The sequence below is a fragment of the Nicotiana tomentosiformis genome, chromosome 2, assembly GCF_000390325.3.
Source record: "Nicotiana tomentosiformis chromosome 2, ASM39032v3, whole genome shotgun sequence".
Taxonomy (NCBI): domain Eukaryota; kingdom Viridiplantae; phylum Streptophyta; class Magnoliopsida; order Solanales; family Solanaceae; genus Nicotiana; species Nicotiana tomentosiformis.
The window spans coordinates 59,619,965-59,637,421 of record NC_090813.1 but is presented as its reverse complement, the minus strand read 5'-3'; the positions used below and the strand labels follow the sequence as shown (position 1 = coordinate 59,637,421).

At 38.6% G+C, this 17,457-nt stretch overlaps 1 protein-coding gene across 1 annotated transcript; it reads left to right on the top strand.

The window, feature by feature from the left end:
• Positions 1 to 2,114: 2,114 nt before the first annotated feature.
• On the top strand, positions 2,115 to 2,549 carry LOC138904882 (uncharacterized). The gene has a single exon (XM_070193381.1). It carries the CDS (start codon positions 2,115 to 2,117, stop codon positions 2,547 to 2,549), a length of 435 nt encoding a protein of 144 aa, XP_070049482.1.
• Positions 2,550 to 17,457: the final 14,908 nt, after the last annotated feature.

Genomic DNA, 17,457 nt, shown 5'->3' with positions numbered 1-17,457 from the left:
CATATTATATTTGGCCCATAATAAGTGTTGATGTTGACCCCTCGTCACTACTTCTTCGAGGTTAGACTTGATACTTACTGGGTTCATGTTGTTTATGTACTCATGCTACACTTATGCACTAATCGTACAGGATCTGAGGCAGGTGCATCTGTCAGTCATTCCGGCGTGCACCCCCGGTATCCCGAGGCTTAGTGGTGAGTTGCTTTCGAGTCCGTTCTGCCTCACCCGGAGTCTCTCGTTTGCATTTACTTTTTGTCTACTCTATTTCAGATAGTAGTTTAGTATTTTGTATATTCTACTAGTAGCTCATACACTTGTGACACCAAGTCTTGAAAATATGCTAGTAGACATTTAATGGTTTTTGATGTTTATTACACCACACATGCTCTCATATTTATTTACGCTTTATTTTATTAAATTTTTCACCTCTTACTTACTTAATAAATAAAAATCAACTATTTCGAAATTGTTAAAAAGAATAAATACATGAATAGTTCACAGTTGGCTTACCTAGCGGCGACGTTGGGCGCCATCACGGCCTATAGGGTAAATTGGGTCATGACAACATGGTATCAGAGCACTAGGTTCACGTAGGTCTCACGAGTTATGATCAGGCCTAATAGAGTCTTGCGGATCGGTGCGGAGACGTCCGTACTTATCTTCGAGAGGCTATAGGGTGTTAGGAAACTACTATTTATTCATCTCCTATCGTGCAGTTGATGTTGTGCTAAGTGTCTTCCTCTTATTCTCTCACATATGGTGAGTACGCGCGCGACTGACATACCCGGCCGTGGAGGAGCCTCTCCCCCTGTTGCTAGAGGCCGAGGCATAGGCCGAGGGAGGGCTCTAGCTCATGGTAGAGGACGAGGGCGTCCTAGATTTGCTCCAGTTATGCCACCAGTGAATCCAGCAGAGGAGCCTATTATCGAGGGGCAGGGCGAAGTGCCTGCAGCAGAGCCATCCATAGTATATTTCATGTCCACACCGGGATTCCAGGAGGTGATGGGTCGTATGCTGCGGTTCATGGATTCTATGACTCAGGCTGGTTCATTTCCAGCAGACCCAACCACATCTCAGGCGGGAGGGGGAGCACAGGCCCTTACCGCCCATGCTCCAAGGCATGTAGTTTCCGTATATAGGACCCCGGGCGCACTACCCGTCGGCGGAGCCCAGCCAGTTGCAGCAGCAATACCTCCCAACCAGTCGCCAGCCAGGTCAGTTGCGGCCGGCGAACCATAGAAGCTATTGGATAGATGGACCAGGCTACATCCTCCTATCTTTAGAAGTGAGCGACATGAGGAGCCCCATGACTTTATTGATCGTTGTAGGGAGAGACTGCACAACATGAGGATATTGGAGTCCCACGGGGTGCACTTTACCACCTTTCAGTTGGAGGGCAGGGCCCATAGATGGTGGTTGTCCTATCTTCTCGGCAGACCAGCAGGTTTTTCTCCCATGACTTGGGACCAGTTCACAGGCCTCTTCCTGGACGGATATATTCCTCTCGGAGGGAAGAGTTGCGATTTTAGTTCGAGCAGCTCCAGTAGGGTCAGATGTCAGTGACTGACTATGAGGCAAGATTTTTTGGGTTATCTCGCCATGCGCTTATGATAGATCCCACTGATGTAGAGAGAGTGCGGAGGTTTGTTGCCGGTTTGCATTTTGATATCTAGGCCACTATGGCCTGAGAGGTTGAGATGGGGACTTCTTACGAGCTAGTTGTGGAGATAGCTCAGAGGATCAATGGTGTTCATCAGCGGAGCCGAGAGCAGGTGCCGAGGGACAAGCGGTTCCTTTATTCTGGAGGGTTCAGTGGTGCCCCAACTGGGGGCAGAGGTCAGTTGATGAGAGGTCAATCTAGCAGGCCTACATATCCAGCACTGCCACCTCCTCGAGGTGCTCCAGTGCGGCCCTATTTCAGTGCCATGCCAGAGAGCTCCTACCGCCCACCAACTATTCAGGGTTCTTCTAGTGGGTAATCAGGCCACCAGGGTCAGACTTCGGATCAGCAGTCCACCGTCCCGAGGGGTTGTTACGAGTGCGGGGATCCTGGCCATATGAAGAGGTTTTGTCCTAGACTTCGGGGCAAGGCAGTATAGCAGGGTCATCAGCCTATGATTACACCACCAGCTGTCGCACCAGTTGTCCGGCCACCCATAGGCGGAGGGCAGGTAGGTAGGGGTCGTCCTAGAGGTGGAGCCCCATCAGGTGGCGCTCCAGCTAGGTTCTATGCTTTTCTGGCCAGACCAGATACAGTGGCCTCAGATGTCGTGATCACAGTTATTATTTTTGTCTACGGTAGAGATGCTTCGGTACTATGTGATCCAGGGTCTACATATTCATATGTTTCATCTTTATTTGCTCATTTCCTAGGTGTTCCTTGTGAGTCCTTGGGCACTCCTGTTTATGTGTCCACACCAATGGGCGATTATGTTGTTGTGGATTGGATCTACCAGTCATATATTGTGACTTTCTGTGGTTATAAAACTAGGGCGGATCTTCTGTTGCTTGATATGACCAACATTGAGATCATCTTGGGCATGGACTAGTTATCCCCATATCACGCCATCCTTGATTGCCATGCCAAGACTGTTACCTTGGCGATGCCAGAGTTGCCTAGATTGGAGTGGAAGGGTTCTTCTATCAGTGCATCTAGTCAGGTTATCTCTTTTCTGAAGGCTCGACACATGGTCTATAAGGGTTGTTTGGCTTATCTAGCTTATATTCGGGATACTACCATGAAGACTCCGGTGATTGATTCAATGCCCGTGGTCCGGGAGTTCTCCGATGTGTTTCCTTCAGATCTACCAAGCATGCTACCAGATCGTGATATCAATTTCTGTATTGATTTGGCTCTAGGTACCCAGCTTATCTCTATTCCACAGTACAACATGGCTCCGAAAGAGTTGAAGGGGTTGAAAGTATAGCTTGAGGAGTTTTTAGCAAAGGGGTTTGCCAGGCTGAGTGTGTCGCCTTGGGCTGCACCGGTGTTAATCGTGAAGAAGAAAGATGTGACTATGCAGATGTGCATTGATTACCGCTAGTTGAACAAAGTTACCATTAAGAACAAGTACCCGTTTTCGCGTATTGATGATTTGTTTGACCAGTTGTAGGGTGCCAGGGTGTTCTCTAAGATTGACTTGAGGTCGGGGTATCATCAGCTGAAGATTCGTGATTCGGATGTTCCGAAGACGGCTTTCCGAACTAGATATGTCCACTATGAGTTTCTAGTGATGTCCTTCAGTTTGACTAACTCCCCAGCAACATTTATGGATTTGATGAACTGAGTATTCAGGTCGTATATTGATTCGTTTATCATTGTCTTTATTGATGACATTTTGATCTACTTGCGTAGCATGGAGGAGCACGAGCAGTGTTTGAGAGTGGTGCTTTAGACCTTGCGGGAACAGAAGATATATGATACGTTCTCCAAGTTTAAGTTTTGGTTAGATTCTGTGGCATTCTTGAGGCATGTTGTATCAGGCGAGGGTATTAAGGTAGATCCTAAGAAGATCGAGGCAGTTTAGAGTTGGCCTTGTCCTACCACAGCGACCGAGATCAGGAGCTTCTTGGGGTTAGCAGGTTATTATCATCGGTTTGTAGAGGGTTTCTCATATCTTGCAGCACCTTTGACTAGATTGACCCAGAAGGGTGCTCCGTTCTGATGGTCCGACGATAGCGAGGCGAGCTTTTAGAAGCTCAAGACCGCCTTGACTTTAGCACCGGTGTTAGTGTTGACTTCCGGTTCAGAGATGTATAATATGTATTGTGACGCTTCACACGTTGGCCTAGGTTGTGTATTGATGCAGGAGGGGTGAGTTATTGCATATGATTCACGTCAGCTGAAGCCCCACTAGAAGAATTATCCCGTACATGATTTGGAGTTGGCCGCAATAGTTCATGCTCTCAAGATCTGGAGGCATTATCTTTATGGAGTGTCCTGTGATGTTTACACCGATCATCGCAGCTTGCAGCATTTGTTCAAGCATAGGAATATCAATTTGAGGCAGCGCATGTGGCTTGAGTTACTAAAATATTATGATATTACCATCCTTTATCATCCGGGCAAGGCGAATGTGGTTACGAATGCCATGAGCAGAAAGGCGGAGAATATGGGTAGTTTGGCATTGATTTTAGCAGAGGAGAGGCAATTAGCTTTGGACATTCAGTCCTTGGCTAATATACTTGTGATTTTGGATATTTCAGAGCCCAGTCGAGTTCTTGCATGCGTCGTCGCCTAGTCTTCACTATTCAAACAGATCAAGGCTCGCCAGTACGACGATCCGCACTTATTGGTTCTTAGAGAGACAGTGCTACAGGGTGGTGCAAAGGAGGTTACTATTGGTGAGGATGGTGTTCTGCGACTCCAGGGTCGTCTATGTGTTCCTAATGTTGATGGATTGAGGGAAAAGATTCTAAAAGAGGCACACAGTTCTCGGTATTCTATTCATCCAGGTGCTACGAAGATGTATCGAGACATGAGGCAGCATTATTGGTGGCGGTGGATGAAGAAGAACATAGTTGAGTATGCAGCGAGGTACCTAAATTGCCAGTAGGTTAAGTATAAGCATCAGAGGCCAGGTGGCCTACTCCAGCAGATGGTTATACCTGACTGGAAATAAGAGCGCATTACTATGGACTTCGTAGTTGGGCTGTCGTGGACCTTGAGGAAGTTTGATGCAGTTTGGGTCATTGTTGACAGGTTGACCATGTCGGCACACTTTTGTGACCACATATTCTTCAGAGAGGTTGGCCCAGATTTACATTCAGGAGATTGTTCGGTTGCATGGTGTGCATGTTTCCATTATATCAGATTGAGGCCCTCAGTTTAAATCGCATTTCTGGAGGGCAGTACAAAGTGAGTTGGGGACTAGGGTAGAGCTCTGCACAGCCTTTCATCTGCAGACCGACAGGCAGTCAGAGCGGACGGTTCAGATCTTGGAGGATATGCTTAGAGCATGTGTGATTGTTCGGAGGTAAGTGGGATCGATTCTTGCCTTTGGCCGAATTTGCTTACAACAACAGTTATCAGTCCAACATCGAGATGGCTCCATTTGAGCCTTGTATGGTCGGCGATGTCGTTCGCCTATCGAATGGTTTGTGCCCGGCGAGGCTAAGTTATATGGTACTGATTTGGTGAAAGATGCCTTGGAAAAGGTAAAGTTGATTCCGGAGCAACTTCGCACAACATAGTCCAGATAGAAGAGTGCGCGTGATTATCATTTTTGGTGGGCGAGAAGGTTCTCTTGAAAGTCTCGCCGATGATGGGGATCATGAGGTTCGGGAAGAAGGGCAAGTTGAGCCCAAGGTTTATAGGTCTATTTGAGGTATTGAGGCAAGTTGGGGAGGTTGCTTATGAGCTTGCTTTGCCTCCCAGTCTATCAGGAGTTCATCTGTTCTTCCACGTGTCTATGCTCTGGAAGTATCATACTGACAGGTTGCATGTGTTAGACTACAACACGGTTCAGTTAGATGAGAGCCTGGGTTATGAGGAGGAGCCAGTTGCCATTATTGACAGGCATGTTTGCCAATTGAGGTCCAAGAAAATTTCTGCAGTAGAGGTTCAGTGGAGGGGTCAACCAGTCGAGGAGGCAATTTGGGAGACCGAGAAGGACATGCAGAGCAGATATCCATACTTATTCGGCACTCCAGGTACGATTCTAGACCCGTTTGAGGATGAACGTTTGTTTAAGAGGTGGAGAATGTAACGACTCGATCGGTCATTTTGCTTTCTAGATCCTTGTTCCCTTAAATAAGACTTCCCATATGTTCTTTTACTATTTTATGACTTGCGGGGATGGTTAGTTCGGATTTGAAAGGGATCGAGTTGAAATCGAAACACTTAGTTCCTTAATATTGGCTTAAAAAGGGTTAAGTTTGACTTGAGTTAACGTTTTGAGTAAATGACTTGGCAACCGAGATTTGATGGTCGCAATAGGTTCGTATGATGATTTTGGAATTGGGCGTATGTTCGGATCGGGTTTTGGATGACCCGGGAGCATTTCGGCGCTTAATATTGAAAGTTGGCACATTAAAGGTTTTCAAGTTCTTTAAATTTTGTTTGAAGTACGTTTTAGTGTTATCGAGGTACGTTTGGGATTTAGAACCTAGGAATAGTTCCGTATGGTGATTTAAGACTTGCACGCAAAATTTGGTATCATTCCGAGTAGTCTAAGTATGATTCGGCGCGTTCGGAGCAAGTTAAAAACTTGAAGTTCATAACTTGATTCAATTTGATTTTGGGGTATGATTCTTAGTTTCGTTGTTGTTTTACGCGTTTCGAGAGTTCTAGCAGGTCTGTATCTTGTTTATGGACTTGTTGGTGCATTTGGACGGGGTCCCAAGTGGCTCATGTGTGTTTCGGACCTCCCGTAGTTAAGTTGAAAACACCAAAATTTTTTGTTCTGGTTTCCTTCTTCGCGAACGGGGAGAAGTAATCGCATTCGCGATGAAGGAATGGGGCTGGGTGGAATATTTCACCATGTGTTCGCGAGAAGGAGACCGTATTCCCGGAGCTCTGGGCCACTGGCCTACGTGTTCGCGCTCCGGCCTTCGCGTCCGCGAAGTGAGAGGCCAGCTGGGGAGGGGGTCAGTCGTTGCTCTTCGCGTTCGCGATGGGCAGGCCAGCTAAACCTTCGTGTTCGCGTGGCTTTTCCCGCGTTCGCGAAGGGTATATTTTCTGGGCTTGACTTTTTGGCCTTCGCGATCGCGTATAAGGACCACTAGGAAGAAACATTTTTAAAACGGGACTTAGACCCATTTTTCTCATCTTCTCACTTGTGTGGTCCGAATTTGGAGCTTCTTTGAGAGGGGTTTTCACCTAGCTATTGAAGGTAAGTAATTCCTACCTAATGTAAGTTTAATACATAGATTGTGGGTATATTTTAACATGTAAAATTGTGAAAATTATGGGTTTAGTTGAAAAACCTAGGTTATGATAAAAGTGAGATTTAACCACGAAAATGATTATGAAATTTGGTGAAAATTATATATTTGAGTTCATGAGGTTATGGGTAACATTTATCTTTAAAAATTTCTGAAATTCAAGTGCGTGGGCCTGTGGATAAATTTTAGGAATCTTCCAATTTGGGTTGAAAAATTACTCTAATAATTAAATTATGAACTTGTTAGTGTATATTAATTAATTTATATAATATTTGGCTAGTTTTGGGTTGTTTGGCACCAAGTTGAGGATTTGGAGCGGATTTGTGGACCGGGAGTGAGCTTGAGAACGAGGTAAGTATCTTGCCTAACCTTGTAAGAGGGAACTAATCTCCTTAGGTGTATTTTTGTTGTGAATTACTTGTGTGGGGAGCTACGTAAATACTAGGTGACAAGAGTCTGTGCGTAGCTATATTCCATGTGATGTCCGGGTAGTCTTAGATTTATATCATGCTTTAATTGTACTGTCATGCTTATTGTGCATATTAATTATCTTAAATAGAGTTGAGACTAGAGATTTTAAAGTTAAAAACTTCCAAGTTAGATTTCTTATTTGGGGAAAGAATTAAGAAATACATAATAACTCTGAGAAATCCATGTCCTCTCGCGTCGCAAGTACTTTCACGAGCGAGGTAAACTTCTCTATTCTCAAGGGAGCGGGCCGTTCGCTTTGGCAGTATAATAGATGCATATATGGTTCGTGTCGTTCGACCCTCGGCAGTGCACACAGTATTTTGGATCGGATCGTACGACCTCGGCATAAATCGTGCGTGATAATACTCGGAACCCGATTACACTTGATAATATGTTATGGCTTAAGAGGTTATAATTTATTTAATGACCGAAATTGATTTGGAATTGGTATGTGTTAGATGGAGATTTTAGAATTTATTATCAGTTAAAGAATTATTTATTCAATGTTTGTTATTGTGTTATTAGTATTATTTTCATATTCTATGCCTATTTAGAATTTTTGCATATTATTATTGGCTCATAGTAAGTATCGATGTCGACCCCCCGTCACTACTTCTTCGAGGTCAGATTGGATACTTACTGGGTACATGTTGTTTATGTACTCACGCTACACTTCTGCACTAATCGTGCAGGATCTGAGGCAGGTGCATCTGGCAGTCATTCCGGCACGCACCCCTGATATCCCGAGGCTTAGTGGTGAGCTGCTTCCGAGTCCGTTCTGCAGCACCCGGAGTCTCTCTTTTGCATTTACTTTCTGTCTACTCTATTTCAGACAGTAGTTTAGTGTTTTGTATATTCTACTAGTAGCTCATACACTTATGGCACCAGGTCTTAGAAATATGCTAGTAAACATTTGATGGTTTTTGAATATTTATTACACCATAGTTGCTCTCATATTTATTTATGCTTTATTTTATTAATTTTTTCACCTCTTACTTAATAAATAAAAATCAACTATTTCGAAATTATTAAAAAGAATAAATACTTGGCTAGTTCACCGTTGGCTTGCATAGCGGCGACATCATCACGGCTTATAAGGTAAATTGGGTCATGACAAAAACTTTTTCTTTTTTTGGCCAAATTTCTCTCACCAACATACAAATAACAAAAAGAAAGAGAAAAGAACTCTGCTCAATAGGATGCAGACCAAAGGCTCCTAGCTGCACTCATGAGTCATGCTTCAGCATGGCATCGTCTGTTATCATAATGCCTAGTGCTAATTCTCTTTCTTTCTTTTTTTCTCTCTTAATATTCTAAGCTGATTTATCGAATACGAATGTTTGTCATGAAATTCACTGAATCTTGATGAAAAACATTGACATTCTCATTATGTTGTATTGTTGCCTTACCCTTTTGGCTTTTGTTTAAAAGAATTTTCTATTCTTCAGGCCAGTGCACTTTCTGATGAGATAGTTTCTTGTCATGCAAATATGAAACGACCCCTTTAAATCTTCTTTGGTGATGGTTACCGATCGCAATCTGCTAACTTCTCATTTTGGAATCAACTCTGGGAGATTGGTTTTGTATTTTATTAGAATTTTTATTTTAGTTATGTGACATTTTCTCGTAGAGATCAGTAAAAATAAAACATAAGATAATTTCAAGAATATTTTATTCTATTCAAACATAAGTTAGCACATGCATAGTAGATCATTTTAAAATTATCTGCGACACTAAGGATTTTATAATTTTTTGTCTATTTTTTAATTCAAATACATCTAATGAGCTTCTGACGGTTCAAAAATCTCTAAGAAAAACCAAGAATATTTGGAAAAATTATTTTCGAAGTCGAAGGTCTTGTAGAATAGCCCGACAAGTGGACCTAGTGGGGGAAATTGGGTATCAAAGAAATAAGTATACCTTTTACTTTACTTATAAACCAATGAAATGCATGAATCTAATATGCACAAACCTGATTTCTATCAACATCAAACTTAACCTTGTCCAAACAAAATGATTATATTATTAATAGTGCGTAGTACTTTTGAAATTCTTAATTATTCAGACATGGTTGCAGGGTATTTTGACGGCATTTGTACTCGTGTATGGACGACATTTGATTTTTACTCATAATTAGTGTTGATATGAAAATTTTCAACAAACTTGAGCCCCTCTTCAACGAAGTTGACGGTAATCCGAAAGAAAAAGTTGTGGTCGATTATATGAATTCTTACTTATTTAAAGATATTGTAAAGGTTCATTATTATTATATTGATTAGTTTTACCTTAGCTGATAGCTTACGAGCCCACAGGAATTTACGTCCTTTCATCCAGATTTGGAACTAATAATATGAGCAAGCTAGACGAGACGGGAGAGAATGGATTCCAAAAGAGAAAGACAGAAATCCAGAAGAGAAGTTCCTTTCATTAATTACCAGCAGAAATAATGTGAATGATTCTGTCCACAAAAAGAGTAGACAGTTCAATTTTCTTCTTTTCTCCAACTAGACAGTTCGATCAAATCGTGAAAGCAAAAGAAGGAACTTCTTTTTTCATTTCCTCCCACATTCTTAAAAAATGAAACAAAAAAGTGGTGGAATACAACCCCACTCGTGCAGTCTTTTCTGGTCAAATAATTTCACGGAAAGATTTATTACCTTTTTCTTGGTTTCTCTCTTTAAGTCAATATCAAATTAGGTAAAGAATTGAAAGAAAAGATGTTGAAATACTCTTTGTCATTTTCTTAATTCTTAAAATAAGAAAGGGTTAAAGATTAAAAAAAAAATTAAAGTTCCTTGTATATGCTTTTAATGACATGATAAGGTTTAAGATGTATTTTTCTTATATTCACATCATGCTTCTCTGCTGTACATTTAGCTTTTTATTTAAAAACTTCAGCTTGTAGTCCTTAGAAAAACAAAAGTTCAACAAAGACTAGAGATAAATAAGTAAACATGCTAACATAGCAAGATTTGAAGAGCGAATGGAGATATTTAGAACTGTAAAACTGCACAGGTAGTTGAGAGTGTTGCAATCTTTTGGATTTCCAAAATACTATAGATTATTGCAGTTTTACGCAATATGATTTATAAAACTGGAAGAAAAAAACTATACTTTAAAATATAACTTGCCTCAAGATTTAAATAATATATCCAAGTTGTTAATATGTTCAATAATAGTCACTACTAAGCAATATGATCATCACAAAAAGGAAAATGTATAAATTTGTCCAATTTCTAGAGAAAGGGAAGTTGCAATTTGGATATCTTCTTTGATTCAAACAAATCCAACCCAGTGAAGCCCATTTCTTCAGTTTCTTCAAACCTGATCCAAAACAATACTACCTTATCCTATATTCTTTTCCTTCCGAAAACCTTAAAATAATGGAAATTTTACGTCATATATCAACGGTATATACACTATTTATTATAAATTAAAATAATTTTAAAATATTATTTTCTATACACTACCATTGAGCCGTAACATACGCTATTTATATTTTTTTTTTCTCTTCTTTCGGTTAACACGTGATTCTCTCTCAAAATCTCAACAAAGTTTTTCTTCTTTCTCCCTCTCTTCCTTTCCTCTCTTCGAGCAAAAAACCTACTTCTAATCGTGAATTCTCTGGCCGAATCCTCTAGGGTTGCTGCAATTGAAAATACTTCTAAACTGTTGGGAGAAAGAGGGAAAGACAGACCTTTTCTTCAAAATCAAATTCCTCCATAGCAAGGAGGAGCTCGTCGCTCTGAGGCTGGGGCCACTGCGCAGGGAGCAAAAACAATGTCAGAATAATCCGAGTAGAGGGCCGGATTTTTGTTCATCTCCATTTTTAGTTTTAATTAATACAATATATATAGTATTTTGCTTGGCCGAAAAATGCCATATCCGGCGAACTTTCTTCTCTTCTTTGCTATTTAGTCACATACAATGATACAAATACATTATATTATGTACAAATTCACTTAAATATATTATACTTTTGTATAAACATTATTTTTCGCTTGTATTTATGTATTTCGAGAGTTTGTATTTTTTGAATACAGCCGAATATCACTGTGGTTTTGTGATTTTTTATTGTTTGAATACAGTCGAATTGAATACGATGAATTGAATATAATGTATAATAGTGAATATATGTGAATTGAATACAATGTATACAGTCGAGTTGAATAGAACGGTATACACCCTATTTTCTTGATTTTTTGTTGGTTGAATACAACTTAATTCAATATAGTGAAATTGAATACAATTCAATATTGTGCTTTCCGTTATTAAACACCCGTAATCACTATTTTTTAGGTGGATTACCTCACTGTATTTATAAATACATTCGTGCGAATACATGGAATACATAATTAAATATTTGTAATCCCTGTTTTTTACCTCAATATATTTATAAAACCAGTCGCACAAATACATGAAATACAACACAATAGCAGCAAAAAAAATTTAGAATTAATTTTGTTGAGTTAAATTAGGAGTGATACATACTGAATGATCCTCTTTCCGTTATTAAACGGTTGGATTCCCCTATTTTTTAGGCGATTTCCGCTACTGTAGCGAATACAGCCGTGCACAACTGGACTCCCCTATTTTTAGGCGATTCCTGCTACTGTATTCATAAATACATTAGCGCAAATACAGCAAATACATCTGCGTAACAACTGAATAGTAGCTATAGGAAGTAATTATGTATATGGTAGCTATAGGAAGTTAATAGCCACTTGTCACGACCCGAAATTCCCACATTCGGGACCGTGATGGCGCCTAACATTTCACTTGCTAGGCAAGCCAACGTTAGAATAATATTAGTCATTTTTAAATAATTTTAAATTAATTAATAACAAAGAAACAAATGAGTAAATAAAGTCTAAAATAGAGTGAATAATCTATAATAATAGCGATGTCTAAATTCCATCCCAGAACTGGTGTCACAAGTGCACGAGCTACTAGAATAATACAAATAAAGGTCTAAATGACAATGAAGCTGTCTGAAAGAAATACACAGTTACGATAAAGTGGAAGGAGATTTCAGAACTGCGAACGTCATGCAGTCATACCTCAAGTCTCCTGCGAATAGTTGAATCCGAGTAAATCTATTGTACGCCGCTGGGACCAACTCCGATATCTGCACAAGAAGTGCAGAGTGTAGTATGAGTACAACCGACCCCATGTACTCTGTAAGTGCCAAGCCTAACCTCGATGAAGTAGTGACGAGGCTAAGGCAGGTCGCTTATATTAACCTGTACTCATTAATAATAATAATAATAATAATAATAATAATAACAGGAATAGAAGTAAGACTAGTAAATCATATCAAAAATTGAAGTCAATTCAGCAATCATAATCCCTCAATTTATTTTCGTTGCGGCGTGCAACCCGCTCCAATAATATAAACTTAAAATAAAATCCGTTGCGACGTGCAACCCGATCCAACAATATAATCTTTCAATTAAATTTTATTGCGGTGTGCAACCCGCTCCAACAATATAAACTTAAAATAAATCTGTTGCGGCATGCAACCCGCTCCAACAATATAATTAAATAACTCTTAAATGTAAAAATACTCCAATAAATATCACATTTAATAAGAAATTATTAGACAATAAAGCATACAGTTATTATGATTTATTTGGAAAACAAGTAATGACAAGTAGCAATTAATTGTGTAAATCAAGGAAAAAATAGGTAATTTAATATATAATATGCTAAATGTCAAGTAGCAATTACGACACATAATTCAAATAAGCATGTAGCAATTATAGCATGGATTTAAGACATAATATTGAACAAGAAAATTGAGAGAAATAATTAATGTAATAATTAATTCATGATTTAAAATAATTTATAATTTTCAAATAATTATGCAAACAATCAATTTGACAACATATAGGCACTCGTCACTTCGCCTATACGTCATTACACATGAAATTCTCTTAAAAAATAATTTAAGGGCTATATTCCCTCAAGTCAAGGTTAACCACGACGCTTACCTCGCTTTGCAACTAAATTCAAGATTCCAATAAACCTTTGCATCGCGAATTAGTGTCTGAAAGCTTCAAATCTAGTCACAAACAATTCAATATACTCAACACGAATCGTAGGAATTAATTTCATATGAAATTACTAATTTTTCGGATTAAAATCTGAATTTTATTTTAAAATTTGACAGTAGGAACCACGTCTCAAATCCCGAAAAAATTACGAAATCCGAATACCCGTTCCGATACGAGTTCAACCATACAAAAATTATCGAATTCTGACATTGGATTGCCTTTCAAATCCTCAATTAAAGTCTTTGAAGATTTCTACCATTTTTAACCCAATCTTTACCCATTTAAACTCAACAATCTTCCCACAACCTTATTGGTACAAGCATGTTTAACTAATACTCTCACATCCAAGAATCACACTTCCAATCACCCATCTTTACCCAAACTCGAAATTGAAGACTAGGGGTTAGAACCTTACCTCTTGGGTGAAGATCTTGTGATATTTTCTTGTTGGATTTCAAAGCTTGAACAATATTTTTGATGAACAAAGCACTTCATCCACTTCCTCTCTCTAGAATACTCTCACTTCTCTCTAAAATCATCAGATAATTGCCCCAAAATAAGCCCCAAAGCCTATTAATCAAAATGGGATCGGGCTATGAAAATAAAAAAATGGACCCTCCGAACTCAGGTATGGGGTCACACAATGGACCGCACAATGGGTATGCGGGTCGCACAATGGACCACAAAATAGATGCCCATAACTGGGCTACACTGGTCAGGTCTGCAACCATTTTGCGATCGCACAATGGGTTTTGCGGTTCGCATAATGATTCTGCGGTCGCAAATCTGACTGCAGAATCACACTCTTCCAACCTTTGGTAATTTGGTCATAACTTCTTGTAGGAGTGTCCAAATGATGAACGGTTTAAAAAGTTAGAAACTAGACTCGAAGACGTTTTATTTTATAGGTTGATCATAACATAACTCCTTATATATATTTAGATATACTTACCCAAAGTTTGGTCTTGTACGTACTTATTTGGAACTTTAGTCTATTATGAAATCTTTCCAACTTGACTTAGACTTAGGCCTCTCCTTAGACCCCACATCACTTATAATATGCCTCGTACACTTATTATCATATTCACTTGATATACATCATATTAATAGTCCTCAAATGAGAAGTAGAGTCCGCCCCCAAATACATAACATAACTTATCTCTTCTTTCACCCATTTTAATTTTCTGAATTTTTACTAACTCTCAAAATTTACAAAAATTTCGCTAGAGTTTCCTTTGTAACTGGGCCTATCCACCTGCCAGAGAATCCCAGAAACCAATCCTAACAACACATATATAATCCAATCAACGTAACACAACATGAAAACAATACTAACAGTGGCCTCATAAGCAATATATTACTAGAAAAGGAATGCCATTAACATCAACTATTCAGGTGATATGTAACCTATAGCAGCTAAGCTCTCAACATCTTCATAGAACACAGAAATAAATATTTAAATTAAAGATAATATTTTTTGGTCATCACACCACTAAACAATAGTAGTTTCTAAAAATTCCTCTAAAATAATATGCATTACGATTCTTGGAATGATAAATAATTTCCATTAATTAATTAAATTAATTTTGTAAGAAGAAAAGGATTAGATAAAAAGTCCTTGGATCGCAACCTTGCTATCTTCACAAAACTTTTTTTTGCGCTGGGAAGAAGATTTCTAATGGGTCAATTGCATATATATATTTAGGGAAAACGACATTGTATAGTCGCTCTCAAAATAATAACAAAAAAATATATGTATATAGACACACATACCCATAATTCAGTGTGTTATTATAAACAATAAATTGCGTCAAGAAAATAATCGAGACCGAAAAATATTGCAACAGTTGTAGTATTTGATTTCAAACGATATGAGTGTTACAACATCTATGATTCATGTGATTCTTCTTTCCAATATAAATAAATCCAATGGCCTTTGAGCTTGATCTTGAATCTATATTTATTGCCACAAACGATGAATTTGAATTCAACTAGCACGAACTTTGATTTGAACTCGTACTCCTTGAATCTTGATTTGTTCTTCGTTCTTGAGCATGAACTTGATTTCTTGTACTTGAACTTGATTGCTTGAAGCTTGAAACTTGTAGAGAAATTTGTGGTGTTTGATCCATGAGCTCTCTCTTGCTTCTTATTATAACTTCTGGTATCTTTTCTGAATTATGAAGACTCTTATTTATAGTAGTATGAGAGAAGAGTTGTGATGAGAACAATCTCTTTCCGACCAAATAAATTGAAACGTGACAAGGTCGTATTTGATTGGCCAGAACATGTCACATACACATGTGACATAGTTTCATTGGCCATTTAATTTGACTTTGCATGCCTTGTCATTTCGACATGTGGCATGATCCTATTGGCTCTTCCGTTTGACTCGGTGTGCCACGTCATTTCATACGTGGCACCAAATTGGGCCTCTAGAAAAATGACATCTTGTGCTTAAAAGTGAGCTTATCATTTATAGCCCAATCGAATGGGCTAGCCCAATGAAGTTGGACTTAGTCATATATACTAGACTCATATATTAATCCAATTATATAAGCTCATACTATTTATTTGAACTAATATATTTAACATATAATCTAAATTATTTTATTAAATTTAAATTCAATAAAATTTAAATACTTACAGTTATTGTGGGCTAAAAATGATCTCTGCCCCATTATTTATGTAGATAGAAGGGATATGTAACGGGCCGTTGGGTGAAGCAATAACATAGGCAGGAATTTCTTCAAAGGTTTAAAAAATGCTCTCTTGTATTTAGGAGACTAGTATCTATAAACGTGCGTTGCACGTTAGTAATAGCGCATGATAGTTTAAATATTTATTTATATGAAGGAACAGTAAAATTTAATTAATGAGAGAAATTTTATATATAATAATACAACAATCATCTAAATGCCAAAAAATATTGTTACGTTAGCATAATACGTGAATTCAAAATTAAAGGACATCATCAGAACTTACACAAATGATCAATTTTAGTCATGTTAAGTAAAAATTATGTATTGTAGTTTAAAGGTATCTAATGTGATGGTATCTTACCGAATATTTCTTTATAGACGATGTTTCTTTGTATATGTTTCCTTCTAATGCTTTGGTTGCTCTGCCATAACCAGAACCGTTGTTGTCGATATTGATATCTCTCGTGAAAGTGCAACATACAGTTATTCGTGTAAGAAAACATATTGTTATAAATATAGTCCAATATTTAGAATGTTCGTCCTTGTGCTTTATTTCTTATAACTACAAAATACAAACATACTAAAAATAATTTTCACACAAATTTAAAAGGATATTCTTTAGTTTCGGAAGATGAAAGTTGAATTCGTGGATAAACACATACTTAAAGCACATTGACAGTATCAAAAGTTCTGCATGTATTAAAATACTAAAGTATTCTTACAACAACAACAACAACAACAACAACATACCCAGTATTATCCCACACCGTGGGTTCTAGGAAGGGTAGTGTATACGCAGACCTTACCCCTACCTTGTGAGAATAGAGAGGTTGTTTTCAATAGACCCCCGGCTTAGGAAAGCATAAGCACCACATTAATGAAAATATAGACAATAAGGGACAGCACCAAAAATCCATATAAAAGCAGAATAAAAACAACAAGATAGTAAGGTGATCAACAATGAAAGAAAACAACGGTTAGTCATAAAAATCTTCTACCAACAGAAAGCGAGACTGCATACCAATACTACTATTATGAATACTCTAGACTACCTACTCTACTATCCTAATCCTCGACCTTCATACTTTCCTATCAAGGGTCATGTCCTCGGTCAGCTGAAGTTGTGTCATTTCTTGCCTAATCACATTCTCCCCACCTTTTCGTTAGCCTACCTCTACCTCTCCGTAGGCCCTCCAATGTCAATCTCTCACACCTCCTCACCGGGGCATCTGTGCTCCTCCTCCTCCTCACATGACCAAACAACCTAAGTCGTGCTTCCCACATCTTGTCCTCTTTATCTCAACATCCTCATCTCTAATACCTTCATCTTCTGGACATGAGCG